This window comes from Cryptomeria japonica, chromosome 5 (assembly GCF_030272615.1).
Source record: "Cryptomeria japonica chromosome 5, Sugi_1.0, whole genome shotgun sequence".
NCBI classification, from domain to species: domain Eukaryota; kingdom Viridiplantae; phylum Streptophyta; class Pinopsida; order Cupressales; family Cupressaceae; genus Cryptomeria; species Cryptomeria japonica.
Window position 1 is genome coordinate 159,045,733 of NC_081409.1, and position 12,765 is coordinate 159,058,497.

Below are 12,765 nucleotides of genomic sequence, written 5' to 3' on the forward strand. Positions count from 1 at the left end.
TATTTATTTGTAGTCACACATTACAAATATTGGGTACACTATTGAGGATATTCACTTCCTCTTTGATGAAAATTACATCATAAATGTTATCACATTGTTATTGTCTTAGGAGATTACTCTTCTCGATTCTTCATAGTGTTTGAATTTGTTTCATCCAATATGGCATCTTTTGATTCAAACATGCCAAGACTTAAGCAATTTTAAAAGGCAAACATAATGATAATTTTTCTCTCCCCTCTTGAAGGATTTTTTGTACATTCCATTAGATTTATAATCTCCTCTTTTCTCTCCAAGGGGGGTCTTGATTGTACTTATGTAATGGAAGCAATAATATTGAGTCCTTCAATATTCCATCACATGTATGTGTTTATTTCTTTTTCTCTATTTTGGAGAGGATTTTTTTCCCATGAAGTTTTCTCATTTTCTTTGGGTATCAAATACATATTTTGTGTACATGGGTAACTCATTAGGACTTGTAGCAAGGACCCATCCATGCATCCATGTATGCATTCATTGTTAGTGTTTTTAGTTTTTCCCTAAGTGGCACTTAAGGGGTTGTTAAGAGTAAAAATGTAATTAGTTGATTAATTAATTATCAGGTCCCTTTTCTCACTAGCTTACTTAAGCTTACTTAAGTCATATACCTTTTTTTTCTCAAATATAAGATTAAGACACATTTCACGATTTAATTTATTCCTCTCATTTGAGATTCAATTAGGAAATGTGAGGATTCAATTAGGATTTATTTATCATTTATTAAAAGTGATTTATTGTTTATTATAATTCATTCATTCTTATTAGATCAATATAATTCTTAGGCTCTCATTACATATCAATTAATTTTTCTATCTTTTGTGATAGTGTTTTGGTTGCAAGTGATTTTCAAGAGCTATATGGTTCAAGTTTCAACTCCAACAAGGTCTCCATTAACAATAGTGACTACAAGATTAAGCTCAAGTCTCTATACATTGAATACAAATACCATTTGATCAACAATCTAACAAAAGTGGAAATTAGTTTCACCATTAATTTTTTTCTCAAATGAAGTGCACATGAGCTTCAATATGCTTTATTTTTTATGTTGATCAACGTTTATGAAAAGATAAATATAAGTTTATTCTCTATACAAAATATAAAAAATACAAATTTGCATAACATAATTGTTTTTCAGCAGATTTTTTGCATTTTTACAGCATTGAGAAGACAGTTTAAGAGAATCCAACTAATAGAAATTGCTTAAAAATCCGTTGCCATTTCAGATTTTGTATTTTTTATCAGATGTTGTTTTATAGGGAGAATAAATGACTCCTTACTAATAGCCATAGCTAATTCAATTTCATTGCTTTAACATATTCTTTAAGGAAAAGAAAAAAAATTGAAAAAGTTTGGTTGTGAAAAACTTAAAACCAGATGTTTATTAATTTAACTCCACACCAAATAATCAAATCACACTTTTTTAAGGATAATCAAATAGGCAATGCATAATTCCGATGGCGGGATATCATTTTCAAAGGATCATGCAGAGAGGCTTGACTGAAGGCGGCGTTACACATTCTGCATACTCTTCTACATATGTTCAACTATGGCAGGTCGGCATTGCAAGGAATGAGTTCTCTAAAAGAAAAGCTTATCAATATGTATGTCAAGTGCGGCGAATTGGCAGATGCTCGTAAAGTCTTTGACGACATGAAAAACCCAAACAGCTTCTCATGGAATGTGATAATTGCAGCTTACCAAATACATGGCTATCCTCACGAAGCATTAACACTATTTAACCAAATGCAAGGATCGGATGCCCAACCCAATCATTTCACCTTTGCCAGCATACTTCCAGCCTGTGCTAAAATAAGAGATTTGGAAAAGGGTATGAAAATCCATCAAAGCATAATGGAAAGGGGATGTTTGTCAGATGTTGTCGTTGCTACTGCGCTGTTAGACATGTATGCAAAATGTGGTAGCATAAACAAGGCACGCGAACTGTTTGAAAAAATGCCTCAAAGAAATATGGTTACATGGAATGCAATGATTACAGGGTACACACAAAATGGTGTTCTCGATGAGGCTTTGAAGCTTTTTAAAGAAATGTCTCAGCAAGATGTCATCTCATGGAATACGATGATTGCAGGATATATGCAAAATGGATTTGATGAAAGGGCTTTGGAGATATTTAAGCAAATGCACTTTGCAGGTCTAAAACCGAACTCCGCAACCTTTGCTAGCGTCCTTCCAGCCTGTGCCAAATTGGGAGCTTTAGAACATGGTGTAAAAATCCATCAAAGCATAATTGAAAGCGGGTCTTCACCCGATGTCGTAGTCGCAAGTGCCTTGGTTGACATGTATGCAAAATGTGGAAGCATACAGAAGGCATATGAACTGTTTGACAAAATTCCTCAACGAAACGTGGTCTCATGGAATACTATGATGACAGGATATGCACAAAATGGGTTTTTTGAAAAGGCATTAGAGACTTTTAGGAAAATGCAATCAGCAGGTTTAACGCCAGATTCCACAACCTTTGCCAGCATCCTTCCAGCCTGTGCCCAATTTGGGACTTTAGAACAGGGAAGGGGTATCCATCGAAGCATAATCGAAAGTGGATTTTTGTCAAATATCGTAGTTGCAAATGCCTTGATAGACATGTATGCAAAATGTGGAGCCGTGCACAAGGCACGTGAAGTTTTTGAAGAAATGCGTCAAAGAAATGTGGTCTCATGGACTGCAATGATTGCAGGATATGCACAAAATGGCTTTAGCAAGGATGCTCTCCAACACTTCGAACTAATGAAGAACTCTGGAACATACCCTGACCGCGTAAGCTTTGCTTGTGTTTTATTTGCATGCAGCCATGCCGGTTTGGTGGATGAGGGCTGTAAATACTTGAATGACATGAGTAACCCTTATTGCTTAACACCTACAATTGATCATTATGTGTGCATGGTCGATCTTCTTGGCCGTGCTGGCTGTCTTGAGGAAACTCTTAACTTCATCATTAAAATGCCAATTAAACCTGAGGTGGTTGTGTGGATGTGTTTGCTCGGTGCATGTAGATCACATAAGAATATAGATTTAGGAATTTTTGCAGCAACTCTACTTTTTGAGCTGGATCCTGGAAACGTCGCGCCTTATGTTCTTCTGTCAAACGTCTATTCAGAAGTGGGCAGGTGGGATGAGGCTAAAAAAATATGGAGTTTGATGAAAGATAGAGGAATAAGAAAGTCACCTGGATGCAGTTGGATCGAAGGTCATAAACTGGTGCATGCTTTTTGTGCATGAGACTTACTACACCCACAAACACCAGAGATATAGGCAAAGTTGGAGAGCTTGCCTTGGAAGATGTAGGCAGCAGGTTAGTTTGCAGATTCAAGATGTCCTGAATAATCATATGGAAGAAGAGGAAGAAGGATGATCACTCTGCCATCATAGTGATAAGTTGGCAATTGATTTTGGATTGTTACACACAATCGGCGCAACTATTGGAGTCGTCAAGAGACTCAGTATTTGAACTGCCACACAAAAACCGAGTTTATCTCCAAGAGCGTGGCAAGAAAAGATGTTGTAATAGATGCGAACAGATTTCCTCATTTCAAAAAAGGACAACGTTCCTGTAGAGATTGTTGGTGATGCTAAGAAAAGCAATCTTTTAATACAGGCTTGCATTAATAAGAAGTTCCATGTCACACCTGTGGGACAAGGTTCTACTTTCTGTTTATAAAAATTGCTTTTTCTGAGGGCTTGGACATCTAAACCGTACTGTTAGCTGCATACATTCAGATATATATATTAATACTGGCAATGTGCATCGATCCTTGTATACACCGATGGGTTTTTGTTAAAGCTCTGTTTTGTGACTACATGGAGGTTTCATGACATTGAACTGTTTTTCAGGAAAGCTGTACATATTTGGAACAAAAAGGTTGAGGAGGTGGAAAATGGGAAAAGGAAGATGCTTGAGCAGCAGGAAATGTGAGAGAAGCGCTAACAAGGAATCTAATGCTTGAAGATTATAGGAACAGCATCTCTTTATTGTTCTTCACTCCAACCTTTGTCAGTTTTAGGGTACCTTTTTGTGGATCAATTGTATTGGCTTGTGCATATTTTAGAATATTAAATCTGGCTTGCTAAACCCAATTTGAGCGACAAGTCGAAGCTGGCTCATTGGGATATTTAATATGTTGTTAAATTTCTAAACTCACATGGACAAGTTGGCCCAAGTAGAAGGGAATAATTTTCCGTCTTAAGAGGTCTATTTACCAAGGCATCTTTGCCGCCTTATTCATTCATTGAGGTTCATTGATTCTAGTGTTCTTTGGTTTCTTAAGACACCTCAAATATCTTTATTTATCTTTATTTGTTGCTCTTTGGATATTGCTTTGCTTTTCTATTTTGAATAGATGTTTTTAGATCAAATGACAAATGTTTGGTGATTGTAATAATGTGTGAGAGGTAAGGCTTTGACCTTTGGTTCAAAGGTTGCTATGTTTTGTCCAAGCTATCACAAATGAAAGATTGCATGACAAAAGAGCATCTTATGATATTGAAGACATGGTTAAAATGAGTTGTTTTAAAAGGATTAGATCGAGGAAGACTTTGAAGAAGACTAGGACAATTTTGTTGTCTAGATGAAGGGTTTAGATTGCACAAGGAGAGGAGCTTTACTAAGGAAATACACTGTAGGCGAATTAGTGTCACAAAACAGATCTTTAACAAAATCTAACAATTCTAGAGGTGGATGTTTTTCACTTGCTTTCAAAGAACTAACTACTAGCAATTAGAGTTTGGCGAATTGCCACATGTGAGCAAATTGTACGAAGAAGGGTTTGCCTACACAATCCCTAATTGGGACCAACTCTTGAACTTGGGCACAAGGGATGAAGTTTTCCTCGATGATAGAAGGTCTATGGAGAACTGTTCAATGTTCCAGCATACATCAACTTGAAGGAAAAGTGTGGGTGATGATTATAATAAATGTGGTAATTGGGCTTTGATCCTTGGTGATGACTAGGAATGTCCAAAATAAATATGCAATGTGTTGGAGAAGATCTTCAATTTATCCAATGATAGTTTGTTTGTTTTCGGTCAAAGCCTAATGATAGTTGTTTTGTTTTTTGTTTTTTTGTGTGTACTTTTGTTCGTTTTATAATTTGAATTTCAATTATAGTTTGATTGGTTTGATGTTATACTACAAATTGCTCACATTTCTTATTTAAAAATGTGTGATTATTAAATCAAGTTCTTTTTTTAATTAATGGTCAATCATAGTTGCAAAAGTCATGTCCCTTTTTTTTTTTTTGGATAGGTTCAAACTCAAGTTAACATTTTGAAGAAACAATAATTTTTTTTGTCATTTTGTTGAGTTTAAAATAGTGGTTGGGTTTGTTGTGACAACTAGGGCACAATACAACTAAGGTTTGAAATGAGCTAAGGTTTCTAAAAATGGTGACCAGGTTTTCACTCTCTATTTAAAGAATTTCAATTTTTTGTAAACTTCAGGCTAAGGTTTAGCTTGAAGCGGTGGCTATAATTTGTAACAAGGTTTTGAAATTTTGATTTTTTGTGCTGATTTTTTAATTTTTTAATTCGAGAGTTTGTTTATCAAAAATTTATTTCCAATGGAATCACCTACTCTTTGTTTCAAGGATACGTTAAAGGCATCTTAAATTTACTGCCTTGGAAAGTCGTGGTGGCTTTATTACCCGAGTAAAATGATTTCTAGGAAATCGTCCAGGATCAGGTGGCTTTGCCTTCAGATCTACAAAACTTAGCAATTAATAAAAAGAAAGAAATAAAGGCCAAGTAGGTGATCCCAGATGTAGTAAAGGATCAGTTAATTCCTCACATGTCAAAGAAGGAAATAGACAAGGAGATGTTTGGCACTCTGGTTAGTCTTTTCCAAAGTGGGCATTAACAGTAAAATGATATTAACGGAACCGGATCCATTGAGATGTCTAATATGGATGCTATTACTAGTTACCTGATGAAGGTTACTCAGCTTTGTGAGCGACTTGCAACAGTTGGGGAGAAGGTTTAAGATGCAAAGCTAGTGAACTTAGCTTTGAATGGGCTCTCATCTTCATGGCGTGCATTTATTTAGGGCATTTGTGCCAAGGAAAAACTTCCTTCATTTGGAAGGGATGATTTTATCTAGGAGTTAAAAGCTAGCAAAAGGGCGTTGATGAAAGTTTAGTTCACAATGATAGACAAATGGATATAAATGGGAAGGGAATAGCAAGGGGAAGGCAAAGGATGAAGATTCATCCTCATAGACGAGGAAGAAAGACTAAGTGCTTTGCTTTTCATAATTTTGGTTATTATGTATCACAATGTTTAGACAAGAAAACAGGCAAAGAGAAGAATCAGTGATAGAAGGAAGTGGCATCTTCTACAAATACTCAAATGGACTAGTTTGCTACCAAGTTTGTGAAAGAGTTAAATGTTTCTTGTCTTTTTATCAGCATAAATTAAAAGGATGTTTGGTATGTGGAAAGTGGGGCCTTTCGACATACGCCATTAGACCTTTACATTTTACCAACTTAAGAGAACATGACTTTGGAGTTCAGATTGAGCTTGGTAATGATGGCAATCCAATAGCAGTAGTTGGTATAGTTAGTTTTTATTACAATTAGGTAACTCTTCAAATTTTGATGATATTTTGTATGTTCTTGGTTTGAGGAAAAAATTTCTTTCAATTTATGTCGTGGAGGATAAGGGTTTTGCAATAGAAATCAAGGATCAACAAGTCCTTATCAAACCAAAGAAATTTTGCCTACAACCTTATAGACGTTACAAGGCGAACCAATTTTATCTCTAGTTTATAACAATGACAATTTATGTGAGTTATGGAACACAAGGATGGGGCATCTAAATCATGCAATGTTGCCTATTATGAGGGAGTTTGTCACAAGACTCCCAAAGTTCAACATTGAACAACAAGGAGTTTGTAGAGGATGCAAACTTGGCAAGCATGCCAAGATTACTTTCCCAAGAAACGAGCATAGGTCTAAGGAGATCCTAGGCTTAGTGCATTCATATGTGTGTGGACTAATGTCAATAGAATCAATTATAGGAAGCATGTGCTATGTTTCCTTCATTGATGATTTCTCTCACAAGACATGGATCTACTTCTTAAAGACTAAGGATGAGGTTTATGGCAAGTCTCTAGAGTTCAAATCATTAGTTATGAATCAAATGAAGAAGAATATCAAGGTCTTGAGATTGGACAATGGGGGTGAATATACCTCCAAGCAATTCAAGGGTTTCTACAACGCAATAGGGATAAAGAGGTAATTAATAGTTTCATAAAACCCACAACAAAATGGGATTGCAAGGTGAAAGCAATCTATCATAAGGGCTACTAAGGTCATGATTCATGACTTAAACTTCCAATGTTTCTTTTAGCATAAGCATGTCTTACAACAATTTACATCAAGAATTGGTATCCTCCCAAGATCTAGGAGAAAGAGATGCTAGAGGATGCATTCAATGGTGGTGAGATTCTTTTGCATCATTGATTGTTTAGTAAATATCCATATACCTATAGAGAAGAGGACAATATTGGAACCTTCTAGGAGGAAGGGTTTATTTGTAGATTAAGTGAGACTTCAAAAGCCTACATGCTCTACATTTTAAAGCTAAGGAAATTTGTAATTGGTAGGAATATAAATTTTGAGGACTTTGCACACAAAAAGCCTTAGGAAATTAGTAATAAAAGATGAGGAGCATGAAGCTTTAAAGGTTGAATCTCCAAAGATCCAAATCATTTTCAATTCAAGACAACAACCTTCAAGTGAGGAGGTAGGAACTTTAGCCCACTCTTCTGTTAGGAGAACTTAATGGTTTTAATAAACATTAAGGGATGCTCTAGAGGTTGTTGAGCCTCCTAAGAACACATTTAGGGAGAGTAGACCTCTGAAGAAGTTTCCTAACTATATGGTATTGCTTAGTAACATCATTGCATCTTACATGTCTTGGAAGTAGTGTATCAATAGTTAGTTGATATTCTAACGAAGCCCTTAGCAAAAAGAAAAGTTTGAAGCGTGCAAAGGCCAATATTTCTTGCAAAAAAATTTCCTAGCTAAGAGGGAGAGTTGATTTCTTTTTAGCCCAATTCAGAACTTCTATACATGTTCAATGTGGGTACAAATAGTTTATTTTTTTAGTATATGGGTAAAGAAAGTTTTGAAGGGCCCTATAGCCCTTTTTAAGCAAATATCCACTAGCACAAAAGTTATCCCAAAAAAAGACTACAACAAAGTTGCAAACCCACAAAAAAAAAAAACCTAATAGGTTTTGAAAGGACCTAACACATTAAACACATTATACCCAACTTGTCAACACAAATATGGTTTTGAAGGGACCATGAATCCTATATAATTAGGTTGTAGCTTAGCTACAAAAACAAGCATACCTCAAAGGCCACCTACACAACGCCAAGCCTTGACTTACCATTTTGAGCATCCATGACCTAGGTGTGGGAAATACAAGCATGTTTAGGAAGACCATTCTTCTTTCTTTGAACAATCTTCCACAAAACATCATCCTCCAAAGACTCAAAAAAGTGGGAGAGGAGATGCTAAAGACCCAAAATGAGCCCTCACAAGTGTAAAAAGAGGCACTTAATGTGCATTGAAACCTCTAGTAGAGTAGGATTAGTAGAATTAACACTCAACACCGAGAGATCCAAAGGTGAAGCAACCAATATTGGACCTTGAGAAGATGGCCCATCAAGAGAAATCTTTAAGGTCTCAACAACGATAGGCGAAACTAATTCTATAACAAGAACCACTGGGGACTCCTCGTCCTTGATATTAGAAGCAACTATAGTCAAACGATCATGAAGGTCATTCCTCCACTCAATCACCTCACCCTTCTTGGGGTGAGAGCAATGGTATTCCAAAACAAGGTATCCAATAGAAAGGCACCTCCTACAATGAAAGGGAAGACCCTTAATCGAATGTTTGAGTCCATAATCTATCCCCAACAAACAACAACATACCCTTGAGCAGATCTTTAGAGGCGTCAATGCTCACGAGAATGCAAAACCTAGGTAATATGGCCAAAAAATTTCAATATATATTTTCTTGTAAAAAGTGACCACAAACATTGTAGATTCAAAAAATGAAACACCCCAAAATTGGTGAGGAAGATTGGGAAGTCTAATAAAAATAGGTACAATATCTAAGGATTATATTAAAGGGTTGAAAGAGGGAAATTATGGTTTGACTGAGGGAGTGTTGTCCCCACATCAAAATCTCATCCTCCAACATCTGCTTCATATCATCTTCCATTTGGAAAAATGCAATAAATAGAAAGGAAGTTAAGGTAGTGAAACAACTTCCTACACAAATCTTGAGAGGGGAGTACTACAAAATAAAATTAGATCTTTACAACAATTACAGAAACCTAAAAAATAAATAAACATAAATAGCATGCATACCACAACACAATGACTTATGTGGTGAAAACCCTTTTGAGAGAAAAATATCACACTCTAAAAGTCACCCAATAAATTATTAAGAAATCAACAATAGAATACAATATACGTGTTGAGAAAGATTCTCATAGGAGTATCAAAAGTATCACACTCTAAAATCTACCCAATATATTATTTTGAAATTTGTTGGGATTAAAGTGTCTCAACCTTTGCAAATCCTAACATTGGTTTTTCTATATCTATTTATTATTTTAATTACTTAATTGCCTACAAATGTCTAGTCATCTAGTGGGACCCAAAGGTTGGGTGGCATCCTACTTGGTGGTGACTGTATGACACATATGTTGCACATGTGGATGTGACATCCCATTTTGAGGATCTTGACAAGTGTCATGCTATGACAGATTCTATGGAAAAATGGACAAGTGGCAAGAGATACCTTTTGCATGGAGAAGGTGGGTGCCTAAATTGGGTTATGATGAGATGTAAGAGAATAAGCTAATAATAGTCATTTATGACAGATTCTCTTACAACTATAAGCGTTGTAAGTTATGACAACCATAAGATGCGTAAGAGCATCAGTTATACCTCCAAATAGTAAATTTTGGGTGCCCAACTTAGGAGGTTTGAATGGGAAGTCATTTGGAGGTGTACTTGTGTCATTTGCATTCTTTTTGGTGGCCAAGGAATAGGGCCAATTTTTTTTGCATGACCCCACCTTCTTGCTTCATCTAGAAGATTCCTTTGTTGTTCTATTTCTCTATAAAAGGTAGCTTTGGAGAGTATTAGTCATGTTGTGTTTGTAGGTGAAGTGTTATGCTGCCAAAATTAATTTAAATTGTGGGTTGTCAGTTGTTGGTTCTTGTTGAAGATGCGTGTTGATATTGTATTGTAACTGTTAATTTACTGGAATATAAAGTACTATGCTTTTGGAGTGTGGGGTTTTTCACCTGAAAGGGTTTTCACATGATATATGTGTTCATTGTGTTTATCCTAATGCATGTTTATTATCTACTTGTAAATGTGTTTCTGATTTTGTAATAGAAGATTTGTAAAGAAAATTTATACTATATTCCCCACTAGATTATAGTGTCAGGAAGCATTTTCCGCACCTTAGCTTCCTTTCAGTTGGTATCAGAGCCTAGCTAGTTTTGGTCTCATTCTTGGGTAGCAGGTTTTTTGTGCTAATCTCAGTTTGAGTGGGAGCTTTTGCAAAGTATTTTCAAAATCTTGTTGTAGGAAGAAGATGGCAAGTACATCCACAAAAATTGATATGGAGAAGCTTAATAGCAGCAACTTTGAACTTTGGAAGTTGAAAATGGAAGATATGCTCATGGATGGAGATATGTGGGTTGCAATATTTGGAAAAAAACCTCACACCAGAGCGCAAGATGTTTGGGATATGATGGATCAAAAAGCTAAGGGGCACATAAGGCTCTGTTTAGCAAACTCCATTATGTTGAATGTCCATGAAGAGGATTGTGAAAGATCTTTAGAAGAAGCTTGGAGATGTTTATCAATCTAAATCCCTGGTAAACAAGCTTTTTTGACAAAGAAAATTGTATTCCTTGATGATGGTAGATTGAGGATCTATTGTTGATCATCTCAATGCATTCAATATAATATTTTTTCAGTTGGGCTCTATTGGTGACAAGATTGAGGAGGAGGATCATTGTATGATTTTGTTGTGTTCTTTGCCTAACTCATGGGACCACCTTGTTATGGCTATTGGTAGTACAACCACCACGTTCAAATGGATGAGGTGGTAGTATTGTTACTTTCTAAAGAGATGCAAAGAAAGACTTATGATACAACTAAGGAGGCTCTTGCAGTTCGTGGTAGGTCAAAAGAGAAAGGCTAGGACAAGAAAGATGAAAGAGGCAGATCCAAATCCCGTGGGAAATCCAAATCTCGAGGGAAGGCCAAGGAAAAATTTGGGAATTGTGGCAAAACCGGTCACTTCTGTAAATATTGTGAAGAGAAAAGGAAGAAGAGACTCTCCGATTCGAATTCAGACAAATCCTCTCAAGATAATGGTGAAGCATTTGTCATAGCCTTGGCAACACATGCATCGAAAGATGTGTGTTTGATAGATTCGAGTAGATCTTTTCACATGACCTCACATCAGGGTTGGTTTTCAAAGTATGAAGTATATGATGGTGGGAAGGTGGATCTTATATGACTTTTATCTAAAAGTTGTTGATTGTGGAAGAGTCAAGATTAGATTCCCTAATGGCAGAGTGAAGGGGATCGATGGTGTAATGCATATCCCAAGTTTGGCACAGAATCTACTCTTTGTAAGTAAGTTGTGTGATGTGGATGTGCGAGTTGTTTTCTCACAAGGTGGATGCAAGATGACTAGAGGTTTTATGGTACTTGCTAAGGGTGTTTGGGTAGGCACCTTGTATAAACTAGATGCATGCACTATACAGTACAATACTGCTTATGTGGAGTCAAAGAAGAGGGCTCTAGATTCTTCATCCCCACCATTAGATTGAGCTATGAAGAGGATTGTTGCTTCTACACCTGATGGTTGTGCTTTCTAGGTACCGTAGGGTTCCAATGCTTTGGATATGAAACTTCCAACATAGAAGACAATATTATGGAACCAAAGGATTGGTCATATTGGTGAGAAGGGTCTCAAAACCTTGAAAAATAAATGTCTCATTGAGTGGCTTGATTATTGAAATTTTGAGTTTGATTTATGTGAACACTACATCGTGACTATATCTATGGTAAAAAAAAATCATGTTTAGTTTTACTCTAGTTCTACAAATCTTTTGGGTTGTTCGACTTGATACATCCTGATGTTTTTGGTCCTATTAATGTTCCTTCGATTTCAAAATCTATGTATTTTGTTTCATTCATTAATGATGACTATAGTAGAAGGACATTTGTTTATTTTCTTATAAGTAAACTTGAAGTCTTTAGTCAGTTTAAGAAGATTAAGGCTCTTGTTGAGAGTCTGACTAGTAAAAATATTGAGTATTGAGGATTGACAATGGTGGGAGTTTTGCTTGACATATTTCGATAGGTTTTGTAAGGACCATGGGATTGATAGGTATAAGACAACTCCATACACCCCTCAGAAGAATGGAGTTGCGGAGAGGATGAACAAGACATTGATGGAAAGGGCTAGGAGTATGCTTAGTGGTGTTGGCCTCAAACAAATTTTTGGGTTGAAACTAAAGGCAATGCCTACTATTTGGTAAACAGATCTCCTACATCAACACTTGTTGATAAGACACCTAAGGAGATGTGATCAAGAAAGAATCCCTCAACGAGACATCTCAAAGTATTTGGTTGTGAAGCTTATGTTCAAGTTTCGACTAAAA

The 12,765-nt window shown here is 36.1% G+C and overlaps 1 protein-coding gene across 1 annotated transcript; it reads left to right on the forward strand.

The window, feature by feature from the left end:
- The first annotated feature begins 1,605 nt into the window (after positions 1-1,605).
- Positions 1,606-3,967, forward strand: LOC131072738 (pentatricopeptide repeat-containing protein At2g13600). The gene is made up of 4 exons (XM_059220434.1): positions 1,606-2,320; positions 2,429-2,569; positions 2,732-3,161; positions 3,886-3,967. Exons 1-4 carry the CDS (start codon positions 1,606-1,608, stop codon positions 3,965-3,967), a joined length of 1,368 nt encoding a protein of 455 aa, XP_059076417.1.
- Positions 3,968-12,765: the final 8,798 nt, after the last annotated feature.

Excerpts from the sequence above, each read along its gene's own strand:
- LOC131072738 (XM_059220434.1), top strand. The coding sequence starts at position 1,606 with ATGAGTTCTCTAAAAGAAAAGCTTATCAATATGTATGTCAAGTGCGGC. Across the intron at positions 2,321-2,428 it reads ACCCGATGTCGTAGTCGCAA|GATATGCACAAAATGGGTTT; the intron begins GTGCCTTGGTTG and ends CTATGATGACAG. Across the intron at positions 2,570-2,731 it reads GACTTTAGAACAGGGAAGGG|GATATGCACAAAATGGCTTT; the intron begins GTATCCATCGAA and ends CAATGATTGCAG.